The sequence below is a fragment of the Astyanax mexicanus genome, chromosome 11 (genome assembly GCF_023375975.1).
Source record: "Astyanax mexicanus isolate ESR-SI-001 chromosome 11, AstMex3_surface, whole genome shotgun sequence".
Taxonomy (NCBI): Eukaryota; Metazoa; Chordata; class Actinopteri; order Characiformes; family Acestrorhamphidae; genus Astyanax; species Astyanax mexicanus.
In genome coordinates this window covers 45,905,442-45,923,367 of record NC_064418.1, presented here as the reverse complement: position 1 = coordinate 45,923,367, position 17,926 = coordinate 45,905,442, and the positions used below count along the sequence as shown (strand labels likewise).

The 17,926-nt window shown below is 36.5% G+C and overlaps 2 protein-coding genes across 17 annotated transcripts in view; both read right to left on the bottom strand.

Annotated features, from left to right (window-relative positions):
- Positions 1–464: 464 nt before the first annotated feature.
- Positions 465–10,579, bottom strand: prmt2 (protein arginine methyltransferase 2). Its single transcript, XM_022680055.2, has 9 exons — positions 10,359–10,579; positions 8,726–8,902; positions 7,928–8,089; positions 7,359–7,523; positions 6,487–6,662; positions 5,390–5,519; positions 4,785–4,921; positions 2,464–2,635; positions 465–1,053 (listed from the first exon to the last, which is right to left on the bottom strand). Exons 1-9 carry the CDS (start codon positions 10,443–10,445, stop codon positions 1,021–1,023), a joined length of 1,239 nt encoding a protein of 412 aa, XP_022535776.1. The 5' UTR covers positions 10,446–10,579; the 3' UTR covers positions 465–1,020.
- Positions 10,580–12,001: 1,422 nt separating this feature from the next.
- LOC103026744 (UDP-glucuronosyltransferase) overlaps positions 12,002–17,926 on the bottom strand; it is a 56,546-nt gene continuing 50,621 nt past the window's right edge. For all 16 annotated transcript variants that reach the window (XM_022680059.2, XM_022680060.2, XM_022680061.2 and 13 more), the window contains 2 exons: positions 17,444–17,663; positions 12,002–15,911 (listed from right to left, as the gene is read on the bottom strand). In XM_022680059.2, the coding sequence (XP_022535780.2) occupies positions 15,632–15,911; positions 17,444–17,663 (500 nt within the window). In that variant the 3' untranslated portion in view covers positions 12,002–15,631. The remainder of the gene's footprint in view (positions 15,912–17,443; positions 17,664–17,926) is intronic.

The window sequence follows — 17,926 nt, the reverse complement described above, 5'->3', positions numbered from 1 at the left end:
TAAGGTGCATGAAAACTGTGATTAAAAAACAGGGTTATTCCACCAAATATTGATTTCTGAACTCTTAAAACTTTATGAATATGAACTTGTGTTCTTTGCATTATTTGAGGTCTGAAAGTTCTGCATCTTTTTTGTTATTTCAGCCATCTCTCATATTTCTGCAAATAAATGCTCTAAATGACACTAAGTTTATTTGAAATTTGGGAGAAAGGTTGTCTGTAGTTTATAGAATAAAACAACAATGTTCATTTTACTCAAACATAAACCTATAAATAGCAAAATCAGAGAAACTGATTGGTCTCTGAAGTGAAGTGGTCTCTTCATTTTTTTTCCAGAGCTGTCTTTTTGTGTTTCCTGAAAAAATATTAGTATCACGCCCATTAGTATCAAATAGCCTCATAGAGCAACCTGCAGATCTAAAGCATAGGCCTATCAAATCCATCAGAACAGGGAAGACAAGACACTCAGAAAATAATTCCAGTGTTTATTAGTTTGTTTGAGTTTATGTTTGTGTTGATTGTAAAAATGTTATATTCAGATTAGCATCTTTACAGCTGTCATGTAGTACTGGATTTTCTCAAACTAGAGTCTTAATAAAAACATTAGAAAATCTTAGAGTTTTTTATATATCTAAAAAAAAGATACTGTGTAGTTGTCTTTGTAAACACACTTGTAAAACACACACTTGGACTGGCACCTTAAAATATAAGAAATAACTAAATTAAAGATTCTTACCATATAGAAAATAATGTAGTATCATCATGTGTTCACATACTCAAAAAAACTGTATTAATATCACTACTGTCAGCAGAAATAACTGTACAGTAGAAAAGTAGTGAAAGGTGAAAGCTAATGATTGCTATGTACCTGTTCTTGTCAGTTCTTTAGTTGTGCATCAGTGTAAACATGTTCTTTCTAGAACGTAAATGTTAAACTATGTAAACCAGATCGTAGTGCTTAGTGTTTCTGGACAGCAGAGAGATGCTGAGTTGCGCTGGTTTTTGAGCCGGCAGCGGAGGGTCACCTCCACATGGGAAACCGCTTAGACTTCACCTGTTTAAACACAAATATAAACTCACATTTATTCTATTTTATTAAATACAAGCCTATAGATATTTTCTCGTTAAATACAAGTTGGTTTTAGCTCTTTTTCTCTGAGCTGGATTACTCACTGACACAAGTATAATGATAGTTTGAGATGTTTGAACCAAAAGCTTTTAAGTTAGGAAGCCTAGAGTAACAGGTTAGCCAAGATGCTAACAGCCAGGGTTAAAAGAGTTAGACTACACGATTCCTAATGTGTTCCTTATATAGTCTGGATGATTCAGTATTTATTTACAATGAAGGAAAAAACAATAAAAACATTAAATTAGAGATGTTTCCTAAGTAAGTAAGTTGCTATGTAAATGTTTTGTGTTTGTGAGTATACAGTAGGGGTGGGCGATATGGCTCTAAAATAATATCACGATATTTCAGGGTATTTTTGTGATAACGATATACTTGGCGAATAAGGAAAAATAATACATAATAATTCATTAATTTCAGGAATATAGTATAATAGTATAACAGTATAATCATAATGTGGCAAAATAAATAATATAGCATAAAATAATATAATGCAGCAAATAATATTACAGAATATTTTTATGCATATAAACTGCAAACTAAAACAATTATACTAAATACACTTAAAGCTTCACAGTAAATAATGGACTACTTTTAAGACAGAGCAGCCCTATTATCACGGTGGATTTTTAATATCATGATATTTCTGTGTCACGATATATTGTATACAATATAATATTGCCCACCCCTAGTATACAGTGTTGTTCATTTTGTTAATTTACTAAATATTGTCAAAATGTAGAGAACAATTACATCCAAAACCCTACCAGAGGACCCTGTTTTTAGACTGAATATATTAGATATTAAAGGGATTGTTCTGCAACTGGTAATGTGGATATTTTCTACAGTTAAACATTAAATACAAGTCTATAGACTTTTTCTCATAGAAAACAAGTTGGTTTTAGCTCTTTTTCTGAGCTGGATTACTCACTGACACAAGTATGATAATAGTTTGAGGGCTCTGTGCTGCTTAGATATGCAAGTTTTAATGTTCGAACCAAAAGCTCTTGAGTTAGGAGTGGCAGGTTAGCCAAGATGCTAACAGCCAGGGTTGGAAGAGTTAGACCCGGGATGCTAGCATGTACAGCAGCCAGCAGGTTGTAATTGTAGCTGACAGGTTGATAGCATTGTACTGGTTAGCTAGGGTAAGTCTTATTGTTTATTATGATGTGTATACGATTTCTGACCTTATTCTAGTCTTTAGTTTTGAAGCTCAATGTAGTCGACATGCTTTTAGTTACCTGGTATTCAGTTATTTCATATTTTAGTTGGCAAAAAATTCAGTGCGTCCCTGCTAATGTTTAGAACATAATTTGTATGCACTAAACAGACCATTACCTCAGAGAACGCTGCCTCATTTCTGCTCTTTTTTCTCCACTCTATGGTGATGGACATATGCCGCCTCCAAACAGGGTTCCTGTGCAGGATGATGGCTCCGCCCACACAGTCTCCCTCCTCCACTGGGATTGGTGCGTCTAGCATAAACAGGGTCTGTTTCCAGTGGGTCGGCCTAAACAAAGAGAGTGAAAAATGATAACTGGAACTGTATTTAGTGTTTAAAACTAAAACATATATATCACATACAGTTGTGGTCAAAAGTTTACATACACTTGTAAAAAAACATAATGTTATGGCTGTCTTGAGTTTTCAATAAGTTCTACAACTCTTATTTTTCTGTGATAGAGTGATCGGAACACATACATTTTTGTCACAAAAAACAGTCATAAAATTTGGTTCTTTCATAAATTTATTATGGGTCTGCTGAAAATGTCACCAAATCTGCTGGGTCAAAAATATACATACAGCAACATTAGTATTTGGTTACATGTCCCTTGGCCATTTTCACGGCAACTAGGCGCTTTTGGTAGCCATCCACAAGCTCCTGGCAAGCTTCAGGTCGAATGTTTGACCACTCTTCTTGACAGAATTGGTGCAGTTCAGCTAAATGTGATGGTTTTCTTGCATGAACCCGTTTCTTTAGCACTGTCCACATGTTCTCAATGGGGTTTAAGTCAGGACTTTGGGAAGGCCATTCTAAAACCTTAATTCTAGCCTGGTTTAGCCATTCCTTTACCACTTTTGATGTGTGTTTTGGGTCATTGTCTTGTTGGAACACCCAACTGCGCCCAAGACCCAACCTTCGGGCTGATGGTTTTAAGTTTTCCTGCAGAATTTGGAGGTAATCCTCCTTCTTCATTATCCCATTTACTTTCTGCAAAGAACCAGTTCCACTGGCAGCAAAACATCCCCAGAGCATAATACTACCACCACCATGCTTGACAGTAGGCATGGTGTTCCTGGGATTAAAGGCCTCACCTTTTCTCCTCCAAACATATTGCTGGGTGTTGTGGCCAAACAGCTCAATTTTTGTTTCGTCTGACCAGAGAACTTTCCTCCAGAAGGTTTTATCTTTGTCCATGTGATCAGCAGCAAACTTCAGCCGAGTCTTAAGGTGCCTTTTCTGGAGCAAGGGCTTCTTTCTTGCACGGCAGCCTCTCAGTCCATGGCGATGTAAAACACGCTTGACTGTGGAGACTGACACCTGTGTTCCATCAGCTTCCAAATCCTTGCAGACCTGCTTCTTGGTGATTCTTGGTTGACTCTTGACCATCCTGACCAATCTCCTCTCGGCAGCATGTGATAGCTTGCGTTTTCTTCCTGATCGTGGCAGTGACACAACTGTTCCATGCACTTTATACTTGCGTATAATTGTCTGCACAGTTGCTCTTGGGACCTGTAGCTGCTTTGAAATGGCTCCAAGTGACTTCCCTGACTTGTTCAAGTCAATAATTCGCTTTTTCAGATCCACACTGAGTTCCTTTGACTTTCCCATTGTAGCTTTTGTAGCTGAGTCTAATCACTGGGTCAAATGAGCCCTATTTAAATGGGCTCATGAGAAGTCAACAGCTGTAGTCAATCAGAATCACTTACAAGAAGTGAAGAGGCCATGACATGAAGCTAATTTGATTGACACAACTCGCTACATCACCAAAATTGACAAATTTTGTTGCTGTATGTATATTTTTGACCCAGCAGATTTGGTGACATTTTCAGCAGACCCATAATAAATTTATGAAAGAACCAAATTTTATGACTGTTTTTTGTGACAAACATGTATGTGTTCCGATCACTCTATCACAGAAAAATAAGAGTTGTAGAACTTATTGAAAACTCAAGACAGCCATAACATTATGTTTTTTTACAAGTGTATGTAAACTTTTGACCACAACTGTATATCACAATATTTCATGTTATTTTCGCGGCAACAATACTCATGGCGATATAACAAAACCGATTTTAAAAATATATATATTTTAAGAATACACTTCTGCAACAGAATTAAAATATTTTAAGATATGGCCCACCCCTAACTGAGATATAAAAAAATTAAAGATTTTTTTCAGATTGCAACAGAAGTCAGTGGCCTAAAGAAAGAGAGTTCAGATTCTCTGACAAAGCAAAAGCCCCATCCCTGTCTGAGAACCAGAGCATGCACGTTTTGGGGGATTTGGAGACCCCTCTAGTTAGAACGCGATGTGGTAGAGTACTTTTAATGCAACCTACTGTACACTATCAGTAAAACCTTTGGACACACCTTAAACTCTTCCACCACTGCTGTATAATAACAGGAGAGCAGTTCTAAGTTCTAAGTGACGTACTCAGAATGTGGTCCCGTGTTGAGCTCCAGTGTTGGTCCTCCTTCATCTAAACTCTGGAAAAAGGTGCTGAACCAGGCGCTGAACCCGTGCAGCGTTCCACGCCTCTCCACTGTGAACTGGAACTCTCCTCTCAGCTTCTACAACACAACACAACACACATTCTTTTTACCTTAAATGAAGAAAGAAATGATCACATACTCTACATATAATGACATTAGGGACGGATTGGGCATGCCCACACCTGTACTAGAGATCTTGTGAGTGAGGCTGAACACTGGCCAGTGTGCTCATGGCAAGGCCAAGGAATTTTATCTAAGTTGGAGTGAGGTCTGATAGTGGGTACCAGATGGAAGAGACTTTTTATTGCTTACGTTTTAAATTGTCAATTGTAAATTTCAAGGTATTTAGCATTCCCTGATCCACAGACCCAACACACATATCCAGCAGCGTTCTTTAGCTTCCAGGTGACGTGGCAAAAGTGATGCCCACACTGCTCACAGGACGCTACTGCCTGGATTTCTGGTTGGGGCACCATCCTCAGTTCAGCAGCGCAATACAAAGAACAACTACCAGATTCAGCTCTGTGTGATGTGCACTGTACACACCTCAAGGTCAGACACCTTCACTGTGTGCATGTCCAGAGTGATGACATCACAGGGGGTGGAGAGACAGTCCTCGGGTTTGAGTTGGTGGCTGAATTTCGGTTTGGAGAAAAACTCTTCTTGTGCAACTGGCCTGAAATTACACACACACACATACACATACATACACACACACACACACACACACACACACCTTTACTATATTGCACCTGCCATTAACATGCTTCATGTGTGATCCAATCATACACTATATTCACAAAAGTATCCGTTGGCCTGCATTGCGTTTGGTGATATGACGTTTGCATCTGAAGGTGTGTGGCTGACCCACATGGCAATGCCGTCATCCCTTAACATTGGACTAAAACCCTTTCCGGACGGGATTAGTTTCTCAGGGGGTCCTGGGATAATTTTAGTCCCATCCGGACGCACATCTCTGAGTTTCGTCTCCTTACGTTTAATAAAAAAGCTATTTGTCCACTGCCACGCATCGTAATTACACTACATGGAGATCCACATAAAAAAAAAGTGGAAATGGAGGAGCTACTGAACGCCATGTCATGTGACTGAGAAATCCTAAAAACTCACTGGTTCTCCTGTTTTTTCAAATGCAATCCGGATGCAAGAGTTTTATCACTAAGAAGAAGTGTGAAATATTTTTCAGAAACCCCCCCGAGAAACTAATCCCGTCCAGATAGGGTTAAGTCTGAATAAGTCTCAATTTCAGGAGTGAAGAGAAGAATTAGAGGTCTGACAGCTGACATTCAGTAATAAACTTATTGCTAAATTTAGAAAATTAAAAAAAGCAGTTTGTCTGGGCTCAACAGCACTGCTACAAGACTATTAACAATCGGGGTGTTCTAACATTTTTGACCGCTAACGTATATCCTGAGAATTAATGAAATATAATAAGTCATCATTTTATCATGACTAACGTTTGCCATCCTTTTTTTTTTAAATAAGACTGATAATTATTATTATTATATTATTATATTATAATATTTGGAATATCCAGTATTTATTTAATGCTCTGTACATTCAATTATGATGTTATATCCTGTAATATATCTGTAGTAAATAAGAACTGGACACTCTGATCTTACTGAAGGCAGCTGTAGTCCAGGCCATATAGATTCTCCCAGAATTCCACTTTCTGACTGTAGTCGTCGTCGGCCTGGCACGGTACGAGGCTCAGAGTGGCAGAGGAAGGCCACATCATCCCCCCTTCCTTCAGCCAGCGGTCCCGTACACACAGCACCGACTCCACCATAAACTCAAACTGAAACACACAAACACACAGTAAATATATATTAATAACACATTAAATAAAGGTAATGTGATATTATACACTAAGTAGGTGGAACTACAGTCTTTCATTTGGGTGAAAAAACAGGTGCACCTCAAAAAATTTGAATATCATTGAAAAGTTACTTTATTTCAATAATTTATTATTGACGATTATGGCTTACAGCCAATGAAAACCCAAAAATCAGTGTCTCAGAAAATTTGAAAATATTATATAAAACCAATTGGTGCTTTTGGCAGTGTGCCAAGTCCTGCAGAAAAATGAAATCCGCATTTCTATAAAAGTTGTCAGTAGCAGAGGGAAGCATGAAGTGCTGCAAGATTTTGTGGGAAAACAAAACTGCACTGACTTTAGACTTGATAATAAAACACAGTGGATCAACACCAGCAGATGACAAGACATGTCTCTCCAAACCATCACTGATCATCAGTAAATTTTACATTTTATTCGTAAATCAAGGGAGCAGAGTCTGGAGGAAGAGTGGAGAGACACACAGTCCAAACTGCTCGAGGTCAGTGATGGTTTGGAGAGACATGTCATCTGCTGGTGTTGATCCACTGTGTTCTATCAAGTCTAAAGTCAGCACAGATGCACCTGTATAATATTAATAACACTCTAAATGTAGGTATCGTGAGGTATGTAATGAAGGTGTCTTGCCTCGGTTCATACCAGTAGACAGTTTCCCATCCATTCAGACACCAGAACGTCCACTTTTGAAGGCAGGTTCAGTTCTTCTGCTCTGGATTTAAACAGGGTCACCACTCCCTCACAGCCATTCAGCTTCACCAGTCTCTCCGTGTGTTCAGCCACCGCACTCGCCTCCACTGCATATACCTACAGACAACACACAGGGTATACGTTTCAGGGTATATATATGAATATATATTATTATTATTATTATATTATATATTATTCTCTTATAATTATTATCTATTGTGTTTATCATAAAAGTGATGATAAAACTGTGATCAGACAGAGGAAAAATAATATAATGGGCTTTTTGTTTTGTTTTGTTTTGCTACGTTTATGGACGATCACAAGCAATCAAACCAAACTGAACTGCTTAATTTTTTGCACCAGGAATAAAGGCAAGTTATCCAAAAGCAGTGTGTAAGACTGGTGGAGGAGAACATGCCAAGATGCATGAAAACTGTGAATAAAAACAGTTTATTATTCCACCAAATATTGATTTCTGATAACGTTCCTGTGTGTTAATGTCCTGCTGTGTACGTATTTACCGCTGCAGGTTCTGCTAGACGCCCACAGAACAGACTGATGATGCCGGTGCCGCAGCCCAGATCCATCACCACTTTCCCCCTCAGGGCGGTGCTGTTGCTCAGGATGACCTGCCGGTACGTCTCTGTACGTGGTCTGTCCGACAGCATCTCCAGGTGAAGTTTCTATAGACACAAAACAGGGAGGCAGAATTGGCCGAAAACACAGATAACGTTCAGAGGAAGTCTGGAGAGCTCTGTGGAGACGATTCTTTAACATTCCTGGATTGTACAATTCAGTTTATGACACTTTCACCTTTAGGACGAATTTTTGTCCTAAAAAACGTTGTTTTTGTGAAATTTTTACATTCTTCTTTATTTTAAAGAAATTTCTCAGTTTTAAAGTTCCTTCAGATTGAGCGTTTTACCAAATTTAAGGTTGTTCTTAAAGTGTCATTGTAAAAGAAGAATAAATAAATAATCGAGGACATACAAAGAATAACCATATACAGTAACAGTCGGAAATTAGGGCACTGGCTAAAATAAAATATATATATCTTAAGTATCAGCAGCATGTACGCAAATGATTCCTTTATGTGTGATTTAATGTACATCTTTATAAAATAGACTGCAATGAGTTTCCTACAGTTAAATTCAAGTCGGTGGAGAAGATCATGTGTGCTTTTCTCGTAAATACGATATTTCCAACACAACTTTAAGGCAGCCATATTGTTTAATGGTAAAATGATTTCTTACCAAACTATCACTTTAATACCAAACACCATAATAAAACAGGACACTCCCCAAAAGTCAAACACTTACCAAAGTTCCATAACTTCCAAAATACTCCTCATCCTGCCAGCCGTCCTCCACCTCAGCATCCGGGTGGTGCAGGTAGCCGGAGGGTACATACCCATAACGGCCCTCCACCTCCGCCCACCACCAATCAGCACAGCTCTGATCATGGATCAGGATCCGGTCTCCAACTGCAAAACTGAGCTGTGAGGAGATCCAGAGTCAGAGTAACACTTTCACACATTCAGAACACCTAAAATTAGTAGTTGAGCACACCCATATGAAGTGTTGTCTAAATACCTTTGGAAATATTGGGGTAGATTTTTTAAGGTGGAAGAGTCTCAAATATTTAGTTAATGTGAAAAAGCTTCAGACGTAAACATTAGCTAGATATTAAAGGGGGAACAGCCTAGATTAAGCATTAATTAGTTAGTGTGGAAAAGCTTCAGATATAAATATTGTATAGATATTTAAGGTGGAACAGTATACATAAAAGTCTATTATTTAGTGTGGAAACGCTTCAGATATAAATATTGTGTCGATATTTAAGGTGGAACAGTATACATAAAAGTCTATTATTTAGTGTGGAAACGCTTCAGATATAAATATTATATAGATATTTAAGGTGGAACAGTCTGAGATATATTAAAATTCGCTAGATATTTAAGGTGGAGGCGTCACAAAATATTCAGATATAAATATTATATAGATACTTCAGGTGGAACCGTTTATATATAAACGTTAATTACTGTGCAAAAGCTTCAGATGTAAATGGTAAATAGATATTTAAGGTGGAACAGTCAGGATATAAGCATTAATTAGTGTGGAAAATCCACAGATGTAAATATTATATAGATATTTATGGTAGAACAGTCTGAGTTATAAACATTCGCTAGATATTTAAGGTGGAAGCCTCACAAAAGATTCAGATATAAATATTATTTAGATATTTAAGGTGAAACAGTCTCAAACTGTGGAACAGTCTAAGACATATAGCGTCATTTAGGGTGGAACAGTCTCAGATATAAACATTATTTAAAGTGGGAAAGCTTCAGATATAAACATTAGTTAAGGTGGAAAAGCTTCTGATATAAACATTAGTTACATTTTAAGGTGGAACAGTTTCGTATAAAACAATTTAGTTAGTCAGTTAAGGTGGAAAAGCTCCAGATGTAAACATTAATTAGATTTTTAAGGTGGAACAGTTTCAGATATAAACGTTAGTAAGTTAAGGTGGAAAAGGTTACCAGATTGAACTGAACCCCTCCATGGAAACTGCCCCATAACTATTTAAGGGGGAACAGTCTCAGATTAAAAAACATCAGTTAAGGTGGAAAAGCTTCAGATTAGCTAGCTAAACATAGCTAGATATTTAACGCGAAAGAGAAACGCGAAACGCTAAGACAGATTTTATTACAGCCTCAATTACAATCAATAGTTATATTTAAGGTGGAACAGTCTCACATAAAAAAACATTAACTAGTTATTTAAGGTGGAAAAGGACCAGATATAAACATTAGGGAACATTTTCCCAGACTACTTTGAACCCCTCTCTGGAAAACTGTCCCTATAACTAACTATTTAAGGTGGAACAGGCTGAGACGCAACATTAGCTAGCGTTAGATATTTAAGGTGGAATTGTGAGGCTGGTGTAACAGACCTGCTCTGCTCCGCTGCCGGTAAAGTCCTCTAACGCTATAAACTCCTCCGGCTCCGGGTTACTCTCTCCGCTTTCATCCCCATTCATTTCCAACAGACAGACAGACAGACAGATAGACAGACAAAAAAGCAGACAGACAGACAGACCGACAAACAAACAAATTAAACCTCTCTCTCCCCAAACAGAGGGGAAACCGAAACCGGAAGCGGAGCTGAACCGGACACGCGCGCTCTTTACTCCCCCCTACAGGCAGGCAGCGGAACTGCAGCACCCAGAATAAACATATTAAATTAAATATTTTCATTTAATTCTATATTTTAGATTAATATTAAAGACATGAAAACAATTAAGAGACACATATTAAACTACGTAGTAAACAGTAAAAATGTGTTTAGTCCTCCACATTAATTTTGCATGTTCCTGTATAGCTTTAATATAGTCTTTAATATTAAAATTACAATGTAAAAAATAATTTAAACAAACCCTAAGAAAACACATTGAATGAGAAAAGGTGTGTAAAAAACTTATGTATAGCTAGTCTGATTGTCATGTAACAAATAGTTTTAAGGCTGTAATGGTTTTTAGTGGGACAAATCATTTTGCTGTTCATATTTTAGTTTTAGTTTGTTGTTGTTTGCTGAACACAAACATTTTGATATTTGAAGTGTTTTTATTTTAAACATATAATAAAATAAAAATAAAATCATAATAGTGATCGTATCATATGATATACATGTCAGACTGTATAACAGGTGCTGCGCTCAGTAAACAGCAGTTCACTATTTGCACTTTTTCTTACTATGTGCAATAAAACTGTTTAATTACCATGTGCAATAGCTAAATTCACCAATAATATGTGCAATACCACCAATTATGTACTATTTATTTGCCATTTATTTATGTCAGCCTGTGTACAATAACTGTGATCACTGGTTATTGTAGAATATACACACTGGAGAACCAGATTTTAGATATATATATATTTTTCAGTATAGTTATGTTTTCTTGTATTTTTGTGTGTTATACTGTTGTATTTTTTCTGACACCTCTGTTCTGTCCTTTGCACTGCTGTAATGTTGCAAATTTCCCCGCTGTGGGATGAATAAAGAATCTTTTCTTATCTTATAAGATGAAGGGTGAAGGTTAGTCATGATTCAGCAGAGCTGCAAGAGGTGTTTACGTGTTTTATATGTGTTAAGTGCCTTACAATATATTTCCACAATATAATATGTTTAATCTATATTTTAATAAATAAATAGCAGATATGTTACTTTTATTTGCAAGAAAAATGCACTTACCCTTGTAAAAGAAAAGTGCATTTTAAGTTGGTATTTTTTTAAAGTATGGTTAACATGGAAAAGTACTTAAATACATACTAATTGTACTTACGGCAACTTAAGTATATGTTAGTTGTAATTAAGCTATATTTAAATACAACATAAAAGCTTCTACAAACTTAAGAAGATTTAAGTAACGCAGTGTTTAATCGGTTTTTAATGTCACTACATATATTTGCTTAAAATACATTTATGGAAATACAGTGAAAGTATATTTAAAATGTATTTTCATGAAGTATATTACATAAATTCTGAATGGGTGGACAGACTTGATAACAAACTCAATGACACACAAACAAACAACCCTTAAAATATTACAACTAAATTTTATTTTTTCACTGAACAGAGATCCGTCACAACTCAACAGGTTCTGAAAATATATTCTTCAAAAAAAAAAAAAAAAATGTTAAAGATTAGAAAATACCACTAGATCAATTTAAAAGAATATGGAGTTTTTTATAGTTTATTATGTTCAATTGTCAATTAAATGAATAATCGGTATTTTACCTGAATCAATTAGCAATTTAGCATAATCAATATATTATCCAGTATTTATCCAGTATTAGCATGATCTCTGGTTCCTTTTCTTTGGGTGATTCATATTTAACCATGGGTAAGAATCCATCTGCGCTAATAACATAAATATATATATATATATATATATATATATATATATATATATATATATATATATATATATATATATATATATATATATACTGTATATATATATACACACATAGACTTCGCATAGCCTGCCCAATGGCGCTGGCTGCTATGCTATGTGGAGTCTATGTATATCTATGTTTATCAGTACAGTGATGGAGGCGCTCAGAGCTAAAAGCTTTATAAAAGTTTTTAATTAGCTTCTTGTGCACTTTTTAAGTTATTAATGTCTCGTTTCAAATGTCAGGGCTCTCTGGATTCTAGCAAGGAGGTGTGGAGCTACTTTGAGCTGGATAACGGTGTAAAAAGCGAGTTATCGGGGCAAATTATGCCCCTGATCACCCAGTCTAAAGGGTGTTTGGACAAACTGTTAAAATTTCTGGATCTCAGAACGCTGTGGGAGAACGGAGGTGTGCTATTCATCAAAGATAAGTACTTTTTATCATGTTTTACTACAACAAAATTCTATTTTACACCAGAGTTCTCCTTTAAGGCCTTTTCAGTGGAATCAGTATAGTTTCTGTATATTAAATCAGTGATTTGTTGTCTATTGGAGATGTGTGTGAGTTCCAGAGTGCTGTCTGTGCAAGTTTAATGGACAAAAACACACAGAGCCGGTTTTAATTTTAAAACAGGCTGCTGTAAGAGGGTAAGGCGACCTAGAAGCTTAACTCTCACACGTGTTTAGTAGAACTGTGTGCTGAGATCTGATAGATTTGGTATAAAACACTGAGCAGAAGACAGTAGTCAAGGTTGAACTCTGGAGCTTCTCTTTGAAAACTTTTGAACTTTGATTTATTTTTCCCTTTTATTTTTTATTATCTATTGCATCCCATAAAATTACTTAAACAAACTGGCAAAGCTATTTTAGGACTGGAACTCATTTTCTTTATGTAGTATCACACACGATACACATAAACCAATCACAAACAGACAAAAAAATGTTCAAATTACTAGGGCTGGACCCGAATATTCGGGTATTCGGATATTCGTTCGTTGAGTAGGTATTCGGTTTTTAATTTTGGTATTCGGATATTCGTTTTTTTTCTCCTTTCCAGAGTTCCACCTCACTCTAACCACTTCTGTTTTCGCGGGTCCCGTCAGAATATCTTGCGCGCGGGACAGAGCTGAACTGTTATTGGCTGGAGCGGGGGTTTAATCCAGACGATGCGGGAGCAAATTAATAAATAGTTAAGAAAACTGTAATAATTGTAAAAAAAAAAAAAAAACCTAAAGAAAACTCTCAACGCGCAGGATGGACCGACACACACACGCACACACCGATGGTGTTTGGACTGGGGTAAGGAACGGGACCACACTATTCAGCGCTGCTGTTTTAATAAATATATAAGTAGATTTGAAGCATTAAATGTAGTTTATTTAATTTATATTAGGAACGTGGGGCGGGAGCGGCAGAAATGTGTATGTGGCGGGCGGGCGCGGGATTAAAAGAAGCAATTTTTTTGCGGAGCGGTAACGAGACAGAAACGCGGGAGCGTGGAAGAGTGGGTTTAAAAATCAGTCTCGCGCAGACCTCTATTATACATGATAAAAAAAAATGCAGGCTCTTCGAAACTGATTTATATAATAAAACGTAAGAGGTAATGTGGCAACAGTAGGGGCTAAATCGGTTACAAAAGCCTGGCCTACAAAAATGATGTCTGAACGAATTTCCTCTTATCTAATATAATTTAAAATGGTTTAAAAATATAAAATAATTTCTAAGCAAACGAAATATTTAATATTGAGCTTATAGCCCAAGTGCAAAAATACAAAATCAGTAATACGGCTATGCCCTGCACAATGCTTAAACCGAAATAGACCAAGTACAATAACGTCATTAACAATGACTTTCCTCTACTCTAATATAATTTAACATGGTTTAAAAATATAAAATAATTTCTAAACAAACAAAATATTTAATATTGAGCTTATAGCCCAAGTGCAAAAATACAAAATCAGTAATATGCCCTGCACAATCCTTTAACCGAAATAGACCAAGTACAGTTTACAATGACTGTCCTCTAATATAATTAACAATGTTTAAGAATATAAAATACTTCCTGAACAAACGTTTTTTTTGTTTGTTTTTTTAAGCAAATAGCCTAAGTGTGAAAACACAAACAGCAATTTACTGGGCTGGCTTGCGCAGCGGAGAAACCGTGCAGCAGCAGCCTCCTAGCCTGCTTACGCAGCGGATAAGCCGCGGTGTGGGGCAGCAGAAATTCCGGGATGAAAACACAATGAAATCTGGGCTAAAAACACAGAAAAAATATGGGGTGAAAACACAAAAATATGGGGGATAAAAACACCAAAAATCCGGGGTCTCGTCGGTCAGAGCAAATTGAACATTTTTCAGTGGATTAAAGGGGCCGTGATTTGCTTTTTTTTTATTTATTTGTTTTACCTCTTTTTTTAAAAACGAATATTCGAATATTCGCTTCGAATCAGTGCCGAATATCCGGAGCTCAAAAAACGCTATTCGGGCCAGCCCTACAAATTACATTAAATTAAATTCACACACGAGGTATAAATCTATAAAATCAGGATTCACCTTTGATAATAAACCTACATCAGTCATACAGTACTTCCAACCCTGTATCTAAACCCATATTTAGCAGATATCATAAAGTCCTTTTTTTGTTTGTTCCACTTCAATAATATGTGATATTGAAATCTGATGTATATCAAATTTGCAGCAATGCAACTCAGTCTGAACAGCCAGATCAGAATTAATGTGATTATAATAATTTTTTTCAAGATATTTAGTAAAATGGACAACAGTAGTGAGTATAGAGTTCAGTGGACAGATCTTTCTGTTCACAGCAAAGACGGTTTTTCACATGTTTTTATTAATTTAGCCATTTTTTTTGTATCTTTATGTAAAATAAAATATCAAAATTTGCAAATTTTAATACCTGTTTGGAAAACTGACACAAAATCTCGATCTTTGAGTTTATGAATTGATGAACTTATTTTATTCATATTTTATTTAATTTCTAGCAAATCAATGGAAACAATCATTTAAAAAAAACATCAAAAATAAACTTTTACATCATAAGATTTTAAATCTCTTTTAAGTAAACAGCTGGTGGCGCTGTGGGAGATCTGCAGTGCTGGGAGGAAGAGGAGGAGGATGATGAGGAGGAGGTAGAGGGACGTTCAAGTGTTCAGCTGTGCAGTAGACTCTGTGCTAAGCGCTAAATCGTTAGCGTATATAAAACACTGATGATGCCCTGATGATCCGACTCTCGCTCCGCTGTGCTGCTCTCACTCCTTCTTCTTCTTGTTGCTGCTCCTGCAGCACCTCCTGAAACAGAACTGGCAGGTCTTGAGCATCACACAGATGAAGGTCACCAGAACCAGGAAGAGGAAGCCGATGACGTCCAGACTGTGGTACTGGACCCAGTTCAGGTCGTGGGCGGCCGGACGCAGGTGCTGAGCTCCTTTGTGCCGCATCACGAACTCGGTCCAGAACACGGCCAGGTCCAGCGGCTCCACGGGGCGGTCCTTGTGGATGGCCGAGAGCTTCATCATCTTCTCCTTGTAGCTGCGAAGAAGCAGATCAATCAGTTAGGGGATCACAAAATCACAGAACTCAGATTAACAAATGGGTACCACTTTAAAATAAGACTACCTTTATAAAGGGTTTATGAATGGTTTATAAAGGAGAGTATTAATGGTTATTAATTAGGCTGCAAATACTTTAAAACTCATTAATAAGCAGTTAATAAAAAAACGTGAGCTAAAATAAATGGCAAAGTAGTGATTCCACACTGATTTCTACTATCAAACCTCAGATCTTTCTAGATACTGATCTGATCTTACTCTGTGTTTTACATCAATCAGCATCAAATTTGTCATAATTAGGGGTGTGCCATATCATATCGATAATATCGCCAACTTTTTGGAATATCGTGAATGATATTATACCCTGAAATATCACGCCATATCACCTACCCTTAATTATCACATCAGGGTACAACTTTTTTTTTTTACTAGTTTTGGCAAAAGAAAAATTCACACTATTCTCATTTCCCACTATATATCTACTAGAGACTAGAGTTTATGTCTGTATTGGATCATTTATTTTACTTACTACAGTTATGGATATATTTGGAGTGTAAAATTAGTATAACGAAATTCTGGATCAATGACTTCTGTTACAAATCTGATGAAAATTCTTTTTTTTTTATGTCTCAGGGGTGTGATATCATATCATATGCAATATTAAAAGGTTATTTTCATTTTGTTGCAGTAGGGTATTCTTAAAATACATTTTTATGTTTTAATGAAATGTTTTGTCATATCGCCAAGAATATCGTTATCGCAAAAATAAAATATTACGGCATAAAATATCGTGATATTATTTTAGGGCCATATCGCCCACCTCTAGTCATATTAATATATTTCTAAGTATGTTTAACTCTTTACTATACATTAAATGACTCAGTTGAATTAAATGACTAAACCAACTAAACAACAGATCACTGTTGCCTTTTTAATTGATGTGTTGTAACTGCTTATCAATGGTTTTAAGGCATTTACAAAATAATCAATAATACTTAATAATCTAGTTTATAAACCATTTACAAACCATTTATAAGGGTAGTCTTATTTTAAAGTGGTACCAACAAATGTTAAACTAATCCAAAATAGTTGAGTATTGTTTAGAAATATCCAATTTTATGTAAAACAGATTAAATCATTTGAGTTGATTAAACACAGTGTTTAAAAACTCCAGCAGCACTGCTGTATTTGATCCACTCACTGTACCACCAGCACAACACACACTAACACCTCATATGCTAATCAGTGTTAATCACTGTGGTGCTGAGAATAACCACCCACCACCCAAATAATAATAATAATAATAATAATAATAATAATATCTGCTCTGTGGTGTTTTTTCTCGCCTGTATATTTCAGAGTATTGAATAACAGAATGAAAGGAGGAAAATAATAAAGTATACAGGAAAACAGATACAGAACTACAGTCTGTAATTATTATAGAACTACAGTTTTAAAGTGTTAATGTTATGTTTCATCACTGTATGATGAATATTATTTTTTTAACTGTACCTTTTATCATTGATGACTTTCCTCAGGGCTCCCAGCAGCTTTTCTGAAGTTATATCAAAGATGTTGAGGGACTCTGCGACACCGCGGACCACCATGCGCTGGACGTTATCTCCCTGATCCCCAAACAGTGGAATCATCACCATGGGCACTCCGTTACAGAGCCCCTCATACAGCCCGTGGGTTCCTCCGTGGGTGATGAACGCCTTGGCCTTAGGGTGAGCTGTAAATATATAAGATGAGCAAGAACATATAGTGTGAGATGTGAGCAAGAGGCGGGCAAGATGGTGGCATGCATGGTAGATGCAGCAGCACAGTGCTCTCAGTCTCTGGGCCCTATTGTACACCCTGTGCAGTGCGTGCTGCTATGCTCGTTGCTATATTACACCGCGTCAACAATCTATTTTCATGACTTGTGCCTGTGTCTTTCATTAAAATGGTTCAGAAGTTTATGAATAGGTCTACACTACAGGTGTGTTCAGGTAA